Below are 20,315 nucleotides of genomic sequence, written 5' to 3' on the forward strand. Positions count from 1 at the left end.
GAACTTGAATGTCCTACTGAGATAACTTCTTAGAAAAATGGCGATGGTCTTTTTCCCATGAGTATGCTCCTAAACAGCCTCTATGCTCAAATATGAGCAGGAAAGAACAACATTTAATCACTCTAAAGAGTTTTCATACTAAAAATTATCGCAGGGGTGCCGGGGTGGCTCAGTCGGTTGAGTGTGTGACTTCGGTTCAGGTCATGATCTTGTGGTCAGTGAGTTTGGGCCCCGAGTCGGGCTCTGTGCTGATAGCTCAGAGCCTGGAGCCTGCTTTGGATTCTGTCTCCCTCTCTCTCTGCCCCTCCCCCGCTCACACTCCTCTGCTCTGTCACTCAAAAATGAATAAATGTTAAAAAATAAAAATAAAAAAATTATCCCAATTCCAAGAGAAAGGATATAAAAAGAGAGATCAGGACAGGAGAGATCAGGGGTCAAGACTAGGAAGGAGAGACAAGACAAAAAGGTTCCATGCTGTTCAGAGAAGAGTATCTTTCTTTGGATGACCCGAACTCCATTAAAAAACTATTTCTAGTCAAAGGCTCTGCGATTCCCAGAGCTTCGAAATAAGCCCAGGAAGGATTAGTTCCGACGATATTTGAACTCACTTCTGGGCGTTGCTTCCTCTCAAAGGGTCAAATGAAACACAGCTATAGCTACAGCTGGGAAGTTTTCAAGCCAGCTCCAGCAGGGGCCAATAGGAGCAGCGAAGTAAAGGCCAGGCTGTAGGAGTCCCAGACTAAGGCTTGGAGCATAAATAGTCTGGGAACAGGTCATCAGAACCTGTACTTCTTTAGCTATTGAGTCACCGTTATCTATTCCAGCTGTGGCTGAGGACAAAGTGTGGTGTCATCAGCATTTCTGTTAGTATGGTTACTGGGTCATATTCATCTTCATGCAGGCTAAAAATATAAATCCTTTGATAGTCTGTGGCTAAAATTCAGGCCCAACATGTTTCTAGGGAAGAGAGAAAAAAAGATTAAATACGTGAGGTACTTGAAGTGCTTGCAAAGAAAGGTGCGATGGGTAACATCTCATTAAATCAAAAATAGTTATTCTAAAAGGATGCTATTCCAAGCAAATATTATGCACTATGGCTGAGCTCTCACAATGTTCCTTAAATAGGAGCGCCTGGGTGGCTCAGTGGGTTAAGTGTCCGACCTCGGCTCAGGTCATGATCTCACGGTCACTGAGTTTGAGCCCCACGTCAGGCTCTGTGCTGACAGCTCAGAGCCTGGAGCCCGCTTCAGATTCTGTTTCTCCCTCTGTCTCTGTGCCTCCCCAGCTCATGCTCTCTCTCTCTCTTAAAAATAAATAAACTTTAAAAAACCCCAAAAAACCCCAAACAATGTTCCTTAAATAAAAGTATCAGAAAGCTTCCAATTAGCTAACCAAAAGTCAGTCTCTGGTCCTCAGCATTAAACTAAAACAAAATCAAGGGAACATTATTTATCAATGGTGGATTGATTTCAAAACTACTGATTACCGTTCTTATATAGAGACTGGTATGTGAGAGAGATACAATAGATAGTCTCAAGTCATCAAAAAGACGAAGAACTGTAACTACAAAAGGCGATCATCAAACACCCAGTCAGTGTCCCAACTTACCACCACGGATACACAGTTGTTCTTCCCTGTCCCCACCCCAACTCTCTGGAGATGGAAAATACATGCCCAGCAATCCTACCTCTGTGTATTTATTGAAAAGAACTGAAATCAGGCCCACGTTCACTGCAGCCTTATTCTTCTTTTCCAAGATGTGGAAGCAACAACCTAAATTTCCACAGACATGGATAAAGAAATTGTGCTATACACATACAATGGGATATTATTCCGTCTTTAAAAAGAATGAAATCCTGACACATGCAACAACATGGATGAACCCTAAGGCCATTATGCTGAGGGAAGTAAGTCAATCACAGAAGTTGCATGAATCTATTTATGTTTCTACGTAGTTCCACCATAAGCATCTTTGCCCCAAGCATTTTTGTTAAAACATTTTTGTTGTGTAACTAATTGGCTACAAGGCAATTTTATTGTAAAAAATAAAATCATGAAAAAACAAGAGAGCATCCATCTAAAAAGGACATCATGAAACATGAAAATGGTAACAAAATTAGAATGACTATTGTGAGGGGCGCCTGGGTGGCTCAGTTGGTTGAGCGTCCAACTTCGACTTAGGTCATGATCTCACAGTCCATGAGTTCAAGCCCCGTGTCAGGCTTTGTGCTGACAGCTCAGAGCCTGGAGTCTGCTTCGGATTCTGTGTCTCCCTCTCTTTCTGCCCCTCCCCTGCTCATGCTCTGTCTCAAAAAAAAAAAAAAAAAAAAAAAGAAAAGGACTATTGTGAAATACAAAATATCTGAATACAATCAAACCTATAGTGTAAATACACAGCAATACTGCATAAATAACTGATTTTATTTTGTGGATTGTACCTAAGCACTTGACTTCAAGTCTTTTGTTCAGAGTATTAAACTTTTTTTTTTCTTATTGATTCATCTCATTTGGCATCACTTTTTTTTCACTGAAATTTTTTCCTTCATTAAGAGAGGCTGTAAGTTTCCAAAAAATGGGATGCGTATTTATAAGTGAACTTTGTATTGCTTTGTGAAAGCCTTCTACACCGTTCTTAGTTCTGGGCAGACTGTCACATGTTTACTGACAGACATTCCAAAGGTCAATGGGAAATCTGAGTTCAAAACTGTGTCACTGTGTAGACCATTCGGAAGGCTAAGATTTATACAATAAAAAAAATAGGAGCACTGCGTCAATAGAGAAATAAACCAAACTGTCAACCCAAACTGCCAACCAGTTATTTTTTCACCTTTTAGGGAAAAATTGCCTTAAGGCCAATTGGTTATATGGTGAAAACGCTTGTGGCAAAACTACCTATGGCAAAGATGCTTACCAAGAAAATACTGGACATGTCAATTTATATGACAGATCTAAAGTAGTCAAACTCCTAGAAAGCGGGAAGTAGAATGGTGGTTGCCAGGGGCTGGGAACAGTGGAAAGTAAGGGGGTTGTTCAAAGGGTATCAGCTTTCAGTAGGCAAGATGAAAAAATTCTAGAGATCTGCTGTACAACAGTTTGTGCTTATTGTTAACAATACTGTTATTGTGCACTTAAAAACTGGTAAGAGGGGAGATCTTACATGCTTTTTCACCACAATAAGAAAGAAAATATATGGTGGGTAGGACACACTTGGGAAAAAGGGATTAAGAAAGAGAAAAACAATCCCTACTTATTCAACTTCTAAATTTGAGGACAAAGAAGAAAAGAAGCTGAAAACACAGTGTTTTCTCAACTGGGTTCCCTAGAACGTTATTCCCAAGAGATGGTACATTTTAGAAGAGTTCCATGATCGAAAAATTTGTGAAAAACTACGTATTGTTTCCTGGAATCTTCACAACGAGTGGTATATACAAGATTCTAAGAAGTCCTAGAATATACCAGCCTATTTAACTTTCTTCTAGAAAGCATTTCCAAACACATTTGACTCAGGAAAATATATATATATATTTTTTGTAAAATAGATATTAAAATCAAAAGGGACTCATGTTTCACAGAGAATATAGGGAATGGTGGTTTAGGGGAACTTATTTTAGGGACAGATTCCTAGGCAGGCCAGACCTGCCTAGAGAGAGCTCCTTCTGTTTCAAAAACTGAGATAACCAACCAGTGTTACCCCTGTCTTGCCTGAAATATTTAACCCATTTTATCATGTGAAATTTCAGTTAGATTGTCTAATGAGTATCTTCCAGAAGAGTTCACATATTATTCATGGTTTCGTGTATATCAGTGTGTTCTCAGTACCACTAAATACTGACAGGGTGCTTTAAGTTTTTAAAATTGTTTTCATGAAAACACACACACACACACACACACACACACACACACACACACACACACACACACTTATCCTTCCTTCAAGTTATATAGTAAGTGGTATAGTGAGGACTAAATTCCAGATTGGCTGATTCTAGCCTAGTATCCTTTCTATTAGTAAGAAGGCCTCTGTGGGTTGAGTTGGCAGACTTTAACCTATGTCTACTGCATGATGCATTTCAAGTTATAAACATCTAACTTACAAATTTCTAGAAGACAAATGACTGAGTTGTGGTAAATAATAGTTGGGGAGAGACCACCAGATTTTTAAAAACAATTTTCTTTAATGTTTATTTTTGAGAGAGAGAGAAAGAGAGACAGAGCACGAGTTGGGGAGGGACAGAAAGAGAGGGAGACACAGAATCCAAAGCAGGCTCCAGGCTCTGAGCCATCAGCACAGAGCCTGATGTGGGGCTTGAACTCACAAACTGCGAGATCATGACCTGAGCTAGAGTCAGATGCTTAACCGACTGGGCCACCCAGGCGCCCCAAGACCATCAGATTTTTAAAAAGAAATTGTTCATATCGATCAAATATGCTTTTGTTAGGCTAAAGGAGATTCGACTGATTTTATCCTTATAAACTTTCTCAGGACCACACAGAGTAGACAGGATAGAGAAACGGCCATATCAGAAGGATTACCTATTTTTTAATGATCTCATTTTTTCACACTACAAAAACATTTCATATGTGAGTGACCTAGCCTTGAGTTATAAGGAAAACTGGATTTACCAGAGCTTTCATATCTTAAGTGTTCATCTGGCGTGACTTCTAAAAATACCATTAAAACAGACAGAATGAGTACAGGTGCCCTCTTCTGCCCTTATTGTACTTAAATACTTTAAACTGTTCCAGTTTTTCACAGAAGCACTGTTCGTGGATTATAAGCAAAATTTAATCCTAACCTTCTACTCAACTTGAGGTTCGAAATCTTTTCATTATCAGAGAAAAGATACTGGTTAAAAAAAACCCCACTTCTTTCTGGACTGAAGAAAAAAAAAAACCTTAAATCCTTTACATGGAAAATGCATTTAGATGTTTACATCTATAAAAGGGACTTAAGAGACTCTATGTGTGTCTTGACTAATATCCAACCAACATGTTGGCAGACTGGCAGCTAATTTTTTTTTTTTTTAGTGTCAACTTCAACTATTTCACTGTCTCTATATTAAAGATTCTTAGTGGAACTAAGTAGGTGCTTTAAAACTAAAAAAAAAAAAAAAAAAAAAAAAAAAAAAGATAGAGAGTCAAGAATTAGCCTTGGACGTATGATTAGGCAGCCGCACAATTTGAATAGGCCAGGCTCAGTAATGATACAAATCAACATCAGTGCCACCAAATAACTTTCCAGAGTGCTTCTTTCACCTGACACTGTTTAACTGCATGATAAACTGTAAGACAGGCTGGTGTTCTTACTACCACTGGAAAATAAAATCAATAAAATCAAGCTTCTACAAGGTGGTAAATTGCCCAAAGCCACGTGGTGACTGGGAGAGGAGCTAGGAGTATAGACTCTGACCTTACAGTTGCCAAGCCACAACACTTTTTTACTATCTCCATGGTTCTCTGGGTGGCAAGGACAGGGCTGGGCATGGGGTTTACCCCTCTAAGGTGCTGATGGTCGTACACCATAAATGCCCCACTCTATTAGTGCTCCAGGGACCTGTTACCCGGGAGAGGGCGTCACATGCCTCGTGTGTGCCAAGGCAGAGACATCAGGAGCTGCTGTGCTGGGCATCACATAACTTTAATATTGTCAACACGGGGACAAATTACCAACTGGCTGATAACTGGTGAATATTATCCATAGCATATGCATAATGTAACCTTTAAAGGTTTACATTTAAAATTTAAAAATTTTTTTAATGTTTATTTATTTGAGAGAGAGAGAGCAAAGAGAGAGAGCAAGTGCACAAGTGGGGGAGGGGCAGAGAGAGAGGGAGAAAGAGACAATCCCAAGCAGGTTCCATACTGTCAGCGAAGAGCCTGACATGGGGCCTGAACCCACGAACTGTGAGAACACGACCTGAGCCGAAATTAAGAATTGGGCACTTAACTGAGCCACCCAGGGACCCCTAACCTTTAAAGGATTTATTTCAAGATACTAACAATGTTTCATTAGAAGTAAAAACTAAGGCATAAAATTATATTTGTGTCATTTAAAATTATTATTTTTATTTTTTGTATCTGTTTGTATATTTTATTTTTTCCTTTTTAAAAATTTAAATTCAAGTTAGTTAATATACAGTGTTATCTTGGCTGTAGGAGTAGAACCCAGCAATTCATCTCTTACATATGGCACCCAGTGCTCATTCTGAAAAGTGCCCTCCTTAATGCCCATTTAGATTTTCCTCACCCCTTGTGTCATTTATAATAATAATGTTCCCATAGTAAGGGTCATGATGACATTTAAAACGCCAAACATCTCCACCAAATGCTATAATCCAGTGCAGCTGCCCTGGTTCCTGCTCACTTGAAAAAGGTATCATATGAAGACAACATAAAAGTGAAAAGCAAAAGCAAAAGCAAAAGAACTGCAAAAAGGCACAGAACATTTTCCAGCTCATTTTGCTAACATTAAAAAGCGTCCAACTTCGGCTCAGGTCATGATCTCACAGTCCACGAGTTCAAGCCCCACATCAGGCTCTGTGCTGACAGCTCAGAGCCTGGAGCCTGCTTCAGATTCTGTGTCTCCTTCTCTCTCTGCCCCTTCTGCTCACACGTGTGCGCTTTCTCTCTTTCTCTGTCTCAAAAGTAAAATAAACATCTAAAAATGTTTTAAAAATGGCTTACAGATATATTAGAAAATCTTGATAATGAACTCCAGATGCGCCCTGTTCTGTGTAAAATATGTTCACCTGGGAAGTTACATGAACTGTTGAAACATATATAAAACCCACAAAAGGACCTGTGATCTAACTCAGGGGTTCCGAGTCTAAGGTCTGTGGAAAAAGGACTTCATGGAAGAAATGGGTATGAAGAGACATTAGACCCTGGGTGGGCAGCAAGGTTCAGGGAGGGACCCCCATGAGCAGAGGCACCTCTGCCCTTAACGGACAGGTATGTTGAGAGTCTCCAAGCCTCTCTTAGATTCTCCTTTGTTGCAAAGTAAAGGGGTTGGACCACATAATGTCTAAGGTTAAGTCCAGCTTTAATGTCAAAATATAAATTTATTATACAAGTGAGTGTTCTTAATGAAGTAGGAAAAGAAAGCCATGCAAAAGTGCTCTTTTGTGGGTAGCTGGATATACCAAAGGTTGCTGTCTAAGGGCTTCCTACCTGGGCTACCTCTCAGGTGACATTCATTCAACAACTTATTCATTCATCTAAAAACAATTAATTAATGTGTGTCCACTATGTGTCAAGTATTAAGTAGCTAACATGAAAGACACACAGTCACTGCCCTCATGAGTTCTACAGTTTAATAGGATAGAAGGACATTAAACGAAACAACATTTCATCACAGAGGTATTTAAGGCCACAAAGGAATGGTAGACGGTATCATGACAATGATCAAACAATGAGCTTACAAAGAGATGTAAGCTCCACTGAAGAAAAGATTCCTAAAAATATTACAATTCAGCTGAGACCCGAAGGAAAAATGGATATTAGGCAGGGAGAAAAAAAAAGTATGTATAAATGACCTTAAAAAAGAGAGAAAAAGGCCTTGACTGCCTCAAGACAAGGAAGAGAGCGCTAAGGCAAAAGAAGTATGTAGTGCATGAAGGGTCATGTAGGCAATATGAATTAAGGATTTTGACCTTTATCCCAATGGCAATAGAACATAACCAAGTGGTTTAAAGGAAGGGAAGACATGATTCACATTACGAGTTTAAAAGAGGCTGTTGGCTCAGTCAGTAGAACATGAGACTCTTGATCTCAGGGTCATGAGTTCGAGCCCCACGTTGGACGTGGAGCCTATTTAAAAAAAAAAAATACAGTAAGTAAACAAATAAATAATCACACTGGTTTTTATGTAAAGAATGAACTGAAGATTGGCTACGCAAAGTGGGGAGACAGTGGGGAAGTTCCCCTAGATGTCCAGGTGAGAGATGAGAGTGACTCATCCAGTACCCTTGACAGCCTTCCATGGTCGCTTCCAGTCCTTGTTCTCCCATATATCATCCCGATTTATCCTACACACTCACTGAGTGCCACCCGTGTGCCAAGCATTCCCATTCAGACCTCTGGGCACAGGCTGCAGTCAAGATCCTGGCAGCTCTGCAAGGGAGCACCATTAGCAGACCCTTCCACCTCTCTGAGTCCTCCCACTGCCAGCCATACCACGGCAAGAAGTTTGTTGAAATGCAGATTTACCAGCCAACTCAGTAAGTCACATATTCTTGGAGGACTCTAATTATAGCTGCAGCCTGGGTCACAAGTTTGCCTCAACAGCCGGGGCTATCTCGTTCCTGTGACTTCACAGAGTACAGGCTAAATAAGGAGGATCTCCTCCATATAATAAATAAATAGGATACATGCAGTGTCTCCGCCCCCTCCCCCACTGGGGGTTACCGTGCAATTGATCCTTGTACTGTGGGCTTGAAGGCTGTTCGGTTCAATACCTCTTCCTGTGTTCTAAATCTTACTGTGGTGATGGCTGCACAACTATGTAAACATGCTACAAATTATTTAACTATACATTTTATTTTAAAAAGTCTTTTTTTTCAGTTTTTTTTTTTTTTGAGAGAGAGAGAGAGAGAGAGAGAGCACGCAAGCAGGGAAAAGGCAGAGAGAGAGAGTGGGAGAGAGAGAAAATCCCAAGCAGGCTCCGCATCACCAGTGCAGAGCCTGAAGTGAGGCTCCAACCCACAAACCGCAAGGGCATGACCAGAGCTGAAGTCAGAGGCTCAACTGACTAAGCCACCCAGGTGCACCTAACTGTACAATTTAAATTGGTGATTTGTATGGCATGTGAATTATATCTACGTAAAGCTGCTACCAAAACAAAACCCAAAACCGCCACCTCTTCCTTAAAAAGTGAGGGCATTCTGGGTGAGTGAAATGACGGGAGAGGGAGAAAAGTGCCAAAGTACAGGACTGACAGATCCCACAGATGTTGCATACTGACATATTTTATTTTACGATAAGCAAGCCAAAAGGTCACTAAGACTGTGAGAAGAAATCAAATCTATAAAGGTATTTTCCCCATGAGCCACTCCATCTAAAAACTTAGCCAAAGTGCAGCAATAACAACAACAACAATAGATACATAAATGGTTAAATTCTCAAAAGAGAAGTCTTTTTGGAGAAAAGTTGGCTGGATACAAAAGAGGTAAAGGAAATACACCAAATTCTTCTTCGTGTGCCTCCCACAGTTTACCTAGGGAAGGTGCAACCTGCGAGCACACCTTAGACAGTCCCAGAACTTCCCAAGTTGCTGGCACTGCTGCTCTGCAGGCGGCCCTCTCCCACTCTCCACACGGGCCCAAAATTGAAGGGGTTAGAGCCTGCAAACAGCAAGCAAGCAGTCCTTAAAATGCTATCTATAGGGGCACTTTGGTGGCTCAGACGGTTAAGCGTCTGACTCTTGATTTCAGCTCAGGTTGTGATCTCACGATTCATGAGATTGAGCCCCATGTCGGGCTCTGCGCTGACAGCATGGAGCCTGCTTGGGATTCTCTCTCCTCCCATCTCTCTGCCCCTCCCCTGCTTGTTCTCCCCCTCTCTCAAAATAAATAAACATTGGGGTGCCTGGGTGGCTCAGTTGGTTGAGCGTCCGACTTCGGCTCAGGTCACGATCTCGCGGTCCGTGAGTTCGAGCCCCGTATCGGGCTCTGGGCTGATGGCTCAGAGCCTGGGGCCTGCTTCCGATTCTGTGTCTCCCTCTCTCTCTGCCCCTCCCCCATTCATGCTCTGTCTCTCTCTGTCTCAAAAAAAAATAAACGTTTAAAAAATAAAAAAATAAGTAAATAAACATTAAAAAAATGTTATCTATAGGTTATTTTTTTTTTAATTCACTGAGGCATTATATCTGCATTCATAATGATACCGACAGCAAATGAAGTTCCTGTGACCAGAAAGGTAATAAAGGTCGATGCTATTTAAGATAGTCAAGTCTTGGTTTAAAGGCAACTCTAGGCTAATATAAGAAAGAAGGAGAATAAGGCTATAGCATTTTGGAATTTGCAATATCAAGGAAAAGGGATTATGGGCACAGAAAGATACATTTTCCTGACTTTTAGGACAGCAAATTTCAAAACCTTAGCTATTGCCAAAAACCTACAGGGGTTATTCAGGAAAGAAGGTTGTGCCTAATAAATTTTCTGCAGACAATGAAGAACAGAGCCACTGAGAAATAAAAAGAGCATTACCTAAGGAAATACTGATGTAGTTATATATAATGGGAGATCTCTGGAAAGCTCAAACTTAAGCTTTAAGAGAAAGATAAAGAAAAATAAAACTAGGGATGAACTTTAAAAAGCATCTAAGAAGGGTGCAGTTAACAGAGGCTCAAAATGCCAGAGTCAAAAAAAATAAGGTATTGTTGGCTACGTTCAAAGTAAGAAGGAAACAAGAGGACAGAGTAACAATTTGGGGGAAGGGAGTGGAATGTTCACAGAACAGTGAAAAAGGAACCTATTTCAGCACGGAAGCTGGCTTACGTCTCTAAGATAAAGAAAATGGTCTCCATATTGGTCAAAGCAAACAAAGGGCGTGAAGAGGGAGCCAGGAGCCAGGAGCCAGAGAAGAGGGACTGGGCCACTTTGAATGACTTGCAATTTTCTCACTTAGATGACTCTCATCCCGGGGCACTGAAGGAACTGACAGGATGTGGATGGAGGTGGCATTCTTGTGACGACAGCAGCAGTCCCACCGTACATATGTATGATGTGTTACATTGTATATATTGCTTTCTGTCCACTCTCTCTTCTGGGCTTCTCACAGGGCTGTTACTACTGCCTTATACACCAAAGCTCAGCATTTAAGTAATGTACCCACAATCACATAGCTCCCTGGGAATGAGACCAGACATAAACCCAGCCAGTGCTCTTTACACTAACCAGTGGTCTTTTCGTTACATCTTCAGCAGAGCAACTGATAAAATTCAAGCTACATGATTTTAACAACATCAGTATTGAGTGCATTTGTAGCAAGATGAATACTGTTAACCATCAAGTGCTAGTTACTAAATATCTATCCAAATGTCATACAGCTCTGGCTGATGTTCAATCCTCAAATCCCATTTAGTCTTCAGACCATCCCCAGGAGGGAGTTACAGATAAGGGCCCAAGGCTCCTGGCACTAAGTAACTTACTTGGGGTCATCAGTGACTAGTGCAGCAGAAATTTAAAAGTATTGAAATCTATTCTAGCTCCAAACTCCACACTCTTCCCATTACAATTAACTGCTACTCTAAATGGTTATCAAGGACTACTTTACGATATGGAAGGTACGGATAACTCAAATGCAGTGGGAAGAAAATAGTCAATGGCTTTCTCAAGTCTTCGGGAGTTTGATACATTCTCATAAGCATGGCCCATCATCATGCTCACAAAACCAAAGCCACTTCTCTTTTAGCCTGGTTCTATGTCTTGTGGGAAGACATGCTAAAGGGCTGAGTATAGCAGAAGGGGAAGGGGGTGTCAATAGAACAAACAGTATCTGAATTTACTGTGATTTTAAAAGAGGCTCGGAGATGCCATGTTTCCGGGGGCAAGTGTACTTCCCTCTGGTAAGGAGTAGGTTAGAGGTTAGCCTGGGGGCAAAGGGAAGACAGAAGCATTGGGAATGGAGGCTTCTTTTCTCTTTTAATTTTTATTTTAATATTTATTATTTTTGAGAGAGAGAGACAGGGCATGAGCGGGGGAGGGGGAGAGAGAGAGAGAGAGAGAGGAGACACAGAATCCGAAGCAGGCTCCAGGCTCTGAGCTGTCAGCACAGAGGCCGACGCAAGGCTCAAACTCACAAGTTGTAAGATGATGACCTGAGCCGAAGTCAGATACTTAACCAACTGAGCCACCCAGGCACCCTAGAAAATGGAGGCTTCTTTATCTTTTCTAGTACCTACCTCCTGTCTAGTCACTAGTTCTGGCTTCACAGGGGGAAAAGCATACAGATGAGAATCTAAGGCTCTTCAGGTTAAGTTTATTGCCTGGGGTCACCAGTGACAGGTGCAATAGCAGTCTAAATGTAATAGAATCTGGTGTTTTCAGACTCACAAAAGTACAGGCACAAGCAGGTTCACTGGCACCAGCAGCAGTACTTAAGAAAATCCTCCAAGTATAGCCATTCGTCAATTTAACAAAGGTTTATCGAGCACCTACTACCGTAGCTGTACATCAAGCAATGGGTAAGCACCGGAAATGGAGCAGAGAGAGAGACAGACACCAACAGCCTATCTTCGTGGAGCTGACAGTCTGAGGGGGATTACTGCTCTAAAAGGGGAAGCTCAGAACGCTGTGGGTGCCTGAAAGCTAGGAATGGAGTTGGATCTTTATCACACCTCGGAGTCTCCATTAATTCAAAGAATTTCAAAATTCTGAAAAAAGAGTTCTTTTATTTAGTTTAATTACAAAAACAAACAAACCACCACTACTTACTTTTCAGGAGCCCAATAATGTAGCAACTAATTATTTTAGGCACTGGCTTTTCTAATTTGATCAGGTAAACGTCTTAATAAAAATATAACTTGCTGAATATTTAAAAATCCATCACCAACTGAAACTTCCGCCTTCCAAGAAATTTAAGTTTGCTACACAAAATTAGTCAAAAGTTGACCACAGAGAGTACAGGTGGAACTTCATAGTAGGATATATTTATACTACTTTAATTTATTCCAGTCCAACGTATGCCCCAAGAACATCCTTTGCTGGAAGCTGTTAACAGCCACAGTACAACTGCACAGGGAGGTGTTCAAGACTTGAACTAGTCTACTTGCTCTATTCCTTCATTAATACAGGTGTCAGATGATCTCCTGCTACCTTCTATTCCCCCAAACTTCCAAAGAGTGGCAGAGCTGGGATCTAAGGGATTTAAACCTACGTCTGTCCACAAAACCAACTGAGCACACCAACCCCCTACAACTCTATTGCATGTCCCCTCTTTACATCAGAGGTAGCAAATCAGAGGTTACATCAGAGGTACCTGCCTAATGGCCAGGCAGGTAACACCATGGTGCAAAAGGGCAGGTAATGCATATGCATATACCATACAAGCAGGACTACAGGCAATTGGAGAGGGGACTGGAAAGGGTAGCAGCTATTTTGTTCCAATGATTGCTATCATGTGTGGTCTTGCAATTTTAAGAGAAACCAGAATTTCAAAATTTTATGTACACTCCTGAACATTAACATTAAACGTTAGTCCAAACTTATTTGAGAGCACCAGCTCGCAACCTTTGTTAACGCACCGTTGGCATCATCTTTTGAACAGTACCAGTTTGGCATGCTAAATTCTGCAGGGTTATTTTCATAAGCTTAACATCACCCTGGGGATGGGTGAGGCAGAAGGTTCATTAACGCCTTAAATTTCATGGGTACTCTCTTTTTCAGGCAGTCTAGGGGGAGGGACTCGTGGACTCATACCGCGGAAGGTAGAGCTGCTCACTTTTGATCACAAGGTGATTTTCTCCCCAGGGGCCCAGAAAACAAACTGCATTTCTTCCCCCTAGCAATTATAGCCTAAGCAGTTGCTTACCCGTTTGTCAATGTCATTGTGTTGGAGCTGCACAAAGCGAGCGCTGATGGCTGCAATGTAACTCTGCTGATTGGAGAACGCCACGCGGCCAGCACCTTTGGGGTACTTCAGCTCTGGGTCCGTATCGATGCCAGCATAGCAGACACCACCATACAAACGGTCCATGATCATTGCCAATTCAACTGCAAGAAAATAAACACAATTTGGTATGAATGTTTAGAAGGCACTTTTGCCCAGGAGAAGGAGGAACTGTTTAAGGGTCATGCAGTATAATTAATAAAAGGAAAACCCATGTTAAGTATCATGAAGAGTGTCCACATCAGTCTTAACAAACTCAGGCAGGGGAGATCCTCATATTTACAAATAAAATGAAAAAAAAAATTACGAATTCACACAACACACACACACAAATTTACATAATCGGAACTTCAGCAAAAGTATAAAAGGAATCATCTATCAGCAATCCTCCTGTTCCACTTTCTGTTTAGTCCACTGGAGTGGGCCCTGGGTAGGCAAAGCATTTCAAATGATGCCCTACCAAGTTAATTATAAACAGCCCTATTTACTGACCTCTAAGACTAAAAGCAATTACTAAAGTCACACTGCTATATTAAGATTAAGCTATAGAAAGAATTAACTCCTCTCTTTAATTAAAGGCAATATATTTATAACCTTTAGGTAAATCTCTACAATTAAAAAAATATTTTTTTAGTATATTCTATCCCAATTGAGAAATCTCCACACTAGCCTCTCACACTGAATTCTAAATAATAATAATAGTAATAATTATAATAGCAACAATGAACATTTATTGAGCACTTACAATGTATCAGGAAACACTAAGCTGCCTTAAAGGCAGTAAAAACATACCCTTCCTGTACTCGGCTATGAATCCAGAGGTCTGGTCTGCACTCCTTGCCACATTTCTTCTAAATATACCTTTATATTGGTATATTTACAAAACACCTATACAGAAGGCATTTGAAAATTGGACCATTCCAAAGGTCTGATATTCTAAAATTATCCTCATGTCAAGGAGAGACATGTAGCAGTTACTTACCTGGATCCAAATTTCCTGAAGGTAACTGTTTACTTGATACTGGATGGCACTTCCTCCACGTATGAACATTCCTTTCAGGCTACTCATATGACTTAAGTCCAAAAGACTTATCCCTACCCCTGGGGAACGACCCAAGAACCCACTTTCCTCAAACACCTAGATACGGTATTTAGAAAGGAGAAGACAGGGTAGGTGGATGATGGCCTGGGTCATAGCCAGTGTGCAAAGACCATCACATCACATAACAGACTTCCACAGGAATCAGTGTTTGGGGGGAAGGAAAGCAACACAACCCCCTGAGGTACAGGAGGAACTCTGCAGCAGCTACAAGGGCTGGAGAGTCAAATAGCATAAGAACCCTACCAGACTTCTATGAACAGAGGGAAAGCCAGGCACTACTGGTTCCTGAAGTATGAGACCGCTGAACTGGTAAGAAAAGATATGTTGCCATGACAGAAAGGCTGTCTTTCTAGTGAACTTTTTCAAGATTTCTCTCCATAATGCTGGTGATTGTTTTCTAAGTACTGTTCTTAAGAAGAATGATCTGCAACCAACAGGTTTTGGAATTTTCAGAAGGTGAGAAAATAAGCAGGCAATCACTAAGCCTAAGAATAAGTGGTATTAAAGATAGAACCAAAAGCTATCCCAATTATCCCATTATGATCAGAATTACTGAGTCATATCAACCAAAGAACATGCTGATTAGAGCCCAAGTAGACTGTGATTGCAGTCGTGGGGCAGGATCCAGGAATCACATTCATTCAAGCAATGCAAGAAGAATCATGCACATACCCTGAATATCAGAGTTCAGTAAGTCCTCATACTTCAGCCCCAAAATCTCTGATGGCTTGAGGACTTCCTCACATGGCTAATGTTACTTCAGGAACAGAGACTAAGACACTGAGGTAGAAATAATTAATTGCAGTCATGAATCAATTTCCCTTATTGGTCAAGGGGCTTAATAAAATAAGCAACCTCAGGAAGTGGAAATTAAATGCTAATTTTCCAAAGACCTAGCTTCCCCTGGAATGGAATAAGAGAGCAAGCACTCCCTCAGCCTGTGAACAGCCAGGAGAAGAATGTCCGCAAGGAAGTGAATGCCACTTGTCTTCCACCCTTAGAAAGGACTCATGAAAGCAACTGATTTCGAGAGAAGGTATACTGCCTGAAAGCTTGAAGCCCCAGCTAAGGAGAAGAGTTACTATAACCATAGGCTCTTTTACAGCGCAGTGGTCTCCAAAGGAATTTTAGGGATCCTCGGACATCAGAGAAGGTGCTTCCACAGCACGAACATTCTATTACTTGGTGAATCTAGCTGCTGGAAAATCATCTTCACATGCCAAAGATTAGGTCGTGACTGATATTGCTGGCAGTTAAGTACTTTTGATATAAAGCAAAAACCCTCACTCATTCTTTTATGAAAGCTAATTATAAATAAATCCTTTCTACTTGTACACTTTTATACAGTCATTTTCTTGGCCACTAAAATTGGCAGACGTTTAAGGCAATGAAATCTCACTCAAGTGAAGGACAACTTGTTGAGAAGCTACAAGAAATCAAGGTGACTAAAGAGTTGTTTTGGGAAAGAGTTTGAAGATTTCCCATCCCTCTTTCTACCCTAATCCCTGTTTTAACTACAGAAGGTCTAATACTGTGATCACCCTTGAAGAAAAGTAAATAACAGTCAAACAACTGCTGTTTATATTTAATCCTTTACTCAGTCAGCTACTCTTCACTACAAGCACACTTGCTGCAGGCTAAACTCATGCTGGGTTCTAACACCAGATTGGTGTCATTTAAGTACTAAACAGAGTTTCTAATTATTGAGAAAAGTAGCCGTGCTTGGTAAAAACAGCATTATAAAAAAGAGAGAGACCAATTTAATTCATCCACTACACAGGTGACTAACAGAAACACAGAACAAGACTTTCTTAAGTCCTATAAATTTCTAATCTAAAACATTTTTTTATATAGAACATAAAATTCAACTACAGGCGTCAAAATTTAAAACTATGTTTAGAGATTAGCTTTATTTATTTGTTTGTTTGTTTATTTATTTATAAATGTTTATTTTGAGAGAGAGAGAGAGAGAGAGAGAGAGAGAGAGAGGAAGCACATGCACATGTGCACAAACAAGCAAGGAAAAGGGAGGGACAGAGAGAGAGGGAGAGAGAGAATCTTAAGCAGGCTCTGCACTGTTAGTACAAGGCATGACATGGGGCTCAATCCCATGACTGCAAGATCATGACCTGAGCCGAAATCAAGAGTCAAAGGCTTAACTGACTGAGCCACCCAGGCACCCCAAGAGACTAGGTATTAAAGGATTCTTTAAAATGAGTGTCACCAGTTAATACAGGAAAGTTAATATAAATTCCCTTCTTCTGATGTGGGTGAAGCTGAGCCATGAGGAGGACTACCACTCTGACTACTTAGGAAGAAGAGAGAAAAACAGAAGAAAAGCAGGATCTGGCAGAAGTCAACTAAAACCTTCATGGGGTTATCCATATCTTGTGATCTCAACCCTGCTCATGAAATGTAGTTTTGATCAAGGATGTGTCTTATTGGAAAAATGCAGCCAACTCTACTAAGCCCATGACAACGAATCCTCATTCTAAACCATCCTCTGTAGAAGGCAGACAGCTCCCAGGCACATTCCTAACATTTGACCTGAGGAAGATGAGGCTACCAGAGCAGGGAATAGAGGTGGAGGTTGGAATTCAGACAGATGGAAGTGACAGCAGGCATCCAGAGTCCATGTGGAAGTCAGGAATCTTCAGACGACTTTTTATTTTTCCCTTCCTATCCAAACAGTATTCACAGGATCTGTCTGGTCACCACAGGGGTGGGGAATCAGCAGGTCTGGTAGCCATATCCAATGGCATTTTGTACTTTCGATGAGACACTTTGTGCTCCTGACAATTCAAGTCATCTCAGGAATGGTAACAACAAAACTACTATAACTCTGATCTATAGATTGGCTCTTGAGATGAACTTCACTATGTCACAGCCGGAGAGGGAAACAAGAATATTGCAGTTGTGTGTAGCATACAGAAATCTAAGAATTCCTCTGGGTTGTGGAGACTGTGCCTCTGAAATTGAATCTAAACCCCACTTATGGTTCCTTGGATTTTTTTTTTTTTTTAGTGTTTATTTATTTGTGAGAGAGACAGAGTGTGAGCGGGGGAGGGGCAGAGAGAAAGAGAGACACACACACACACAGACAGACAGACAGACAGAATCCAAAGCAGGCTCCAGGCTCTGAGCTGTCAGCACAGAACCTGATGCGGGGCTCGAACTCACAAACCGTGAGATCATGACCTGAGCCAAAGTAAGACGCTTAACTGACTGAGCCACCCAGGCACCCCTGTTCCTTGGATTTGCTTCTGAATCTTCACAGAGATCTGAAAGGGACTTTAGCTCACCAGAGAGAAAATCATGATGACTCCCTCATCCTACCCCACACCAGGGTCCTGTTCCTATCATTTAACTAGATTTCAAAGCCAGCCATAGGCAATGCCTAAGTCTGAGATACTATGAGAACCAAATGGGGTAGAGCAGGAATGAGAATCCCCAAGGGAAATATCAACACATTCATCTTTCCAGATTCTAAACTGTGAATCTAGAAGCCATGCTTCTTCTCTGTGGAAATAAGTACAAAGCAAACAGGAAAGAGGCATAAGGCACCTTGGGATGACAAAGAGATCTGGACTTCTGAAAGAAAGCAAGATTCAACTAGAAGCTGGACTGTCTAGGTTTTCTACCATAGCCGAATTGGTTAGCAAGGCAGTTCACACATTTTAAATGGTGAAAATATGCTCATAAACTTCCACTAAGAATATTTTCAAATAACTGTATGAACAACCAACTAAGTCGGAGGGAATGAGCACCAAACTTGATTAAATCAGACTGGTATCCAGTTGACTGTTAATACTGTTACTGAGACAACATCTCAGATCTCAGCTTGATAAAGCAGCTTCCTTCTGTACAAAGAGCTCCAAACTTGGAAGTCTGGAGACCTGAGTTTAAATCGTGGCATTTCTACTTATTGTGGCCTTGGCCAATCGCCCCCCTTTGAACTCTGCTTCCTTATCTCTAAAATGAAAAGTCCACCACTTACAACGTTATCATGACGATTAAACATACATGAGAGCTCTGAACACACTGCTGAGCACAGAGTGGTGCTCTAATGTTTAGTTTTGCCCAGGGGGTGTTTTTCTCCCTACTCATAAATCTTTGCTTAATATTAACTTGGCCTGGTTTCTGCTCCAGAAGCACCAGTTCCTCCCAGTCTTACTTTGGCTGTACGCTAATGTTATTCAACCTGCCAATGATATGGCGATGTTTGACACCAGCTGTGGGTAAGGGTTTGAGGGGGAGAACGACTAGCATTAGAAAATCCTTAACCCTAAAGGCAATCCAATTAATCAAGTCAGTGTGCCAAATCTGGAGTTTATCTGGGACAACTCATACTGAACTTGGGACTTGTTCCCACTGAGAAACCTGGCTTTACCACTTCACAGAACAGTAACAACAAAAAAGGATATGGTTCCAATACTATTTCCTAAATCACAAATCAGGATGTGATTCCTAATACATGTGAACTACCAGAATGTTTGTACAGAATGTCTAAAATAAGTGCTCTTAGAAAAATTCAGGATGCTCGCTAAATGTATGTCATATGTCACTGAATATTTACCTCAAATTTTTTGTATTGTTTTGTTTTCCTCCCAGAAAAGTCATCCTCACAGTACAGGTGGTGGGGTGGGGGTGGGGGCGGGGTGGGGGGAGATGGAGAAGGGAACTTCAGGGTCCATTACAGAATATTAGTAGAGGAGAAAAAGACAGGAAAGAATTATCAGAACAATAGGAAAGACAGGAGACCCAAAGATGATGAGTAATTGGCAGGCTCCAGGGACTCACGTGAGCAATCTCTCAAGACTGATCTGTTCTGCAGGACCTGATCAGATAAACTGTCAGAAGGAAGTCATGATGTGGAAGATCAGCTCACATGTCCCTAATGAGAGAGGAAGTCTGAGGGTGTTCCAAGCCTTATTAAAGTTAGAAGTGGATGGGTCCCAAAGCTTGATCACCGAGGCAATCTTCATATTAGATATCTAAGCCAAGAATCTGGGGTCATAAACTCATGTTTCTAAACTGGGGGTGTGTACAGGGACCAGAAGCTTCATTCTCCACCTTTTCCTGATGGCCTATTCATAATCCCCAAGCCTGGCACTTATTTCCTCTCAGAGGAAAATAGGTCCTAATGCCACAGGGATATACAACAGGGCTATTTCTGTGTTGAGATTCAGGAAGATGTGCTGTTCACATTACTTGAATGAAGACTGGTAACATGCTCTTGTACTTTCAGGTGGAAGCAGGTAGAGAACCAGACAGGCCACCCCTTTCCTGGCACTGACTCTGAAGAATATGCAGACCGTAGCCACATGACGGCATGGCGAGTCTACCTATAGCCTTTCCAAGGATGGGGGTGGGAAGTGGTGGGGAGTGGAAGGAGAACAAGACCTGAGAAACACCAAGAGACTTAAGGCAAACCGTCTTTGGCTTGCCACTGTCACTGACAAGAGGGATGGAAGGGAGGGACAAAGAGAGTAGGAATGTGTATTATTTAACCTAGAGCAACTACCAATCAAGCAATCTAACTGGGTAAACTCATCTAGAATTTCCATGGATATTTTCCCATTTTCAGGGTTAAATTTTCTAGACC

The 20,315-nt window shown here is 41.3% G+C and overlaps 1 protein-coding gene across 11 annotated transcripts in view; it reads right to left on the reverse strand.

Moving 5' to 3' along the window:
• The window catches only part of CPEB3 (cytoplasmic polyadenylation element binding protein 3), a 193,119-nt gene that overhangs the window by 14,230 nt on the left and 158,574 nt on the right, over window positions 1-20,315 (reverse strand). For 10 of the 11 annotated variants that reach the window (XM_019445086.2, XM_019445085.2, XM_019445079.2 and 7 more), the window contains one exon: window positions 13,531-13,712. In XM_019445086.2, coding sequence (XP_019300631.1) covers window positions 13,531-13,712 — 182 coding nt within the window. Of the gene's footprint in view, window positions 1-13,530; window positions 13,713-20,315 lie in introns of those variants that run through there. The other variant, XM_019445087.2, reaches the window with a different exon arrangement.

This window comes from Panthera pardus, unplaced genomic scaffold, assembly GCF_024362965.1.
Source record: "Panthera pardus isolate Hobbes unplaced genomic scaffold, ASM2436296v1 HiC_scaffold_22, whole genome shotgun sequence".
NCBI lineage: Eukaryota > Metazoa > Chordata > Mammalia > Carnivora > Felidae > Panthera > Panthera pardus.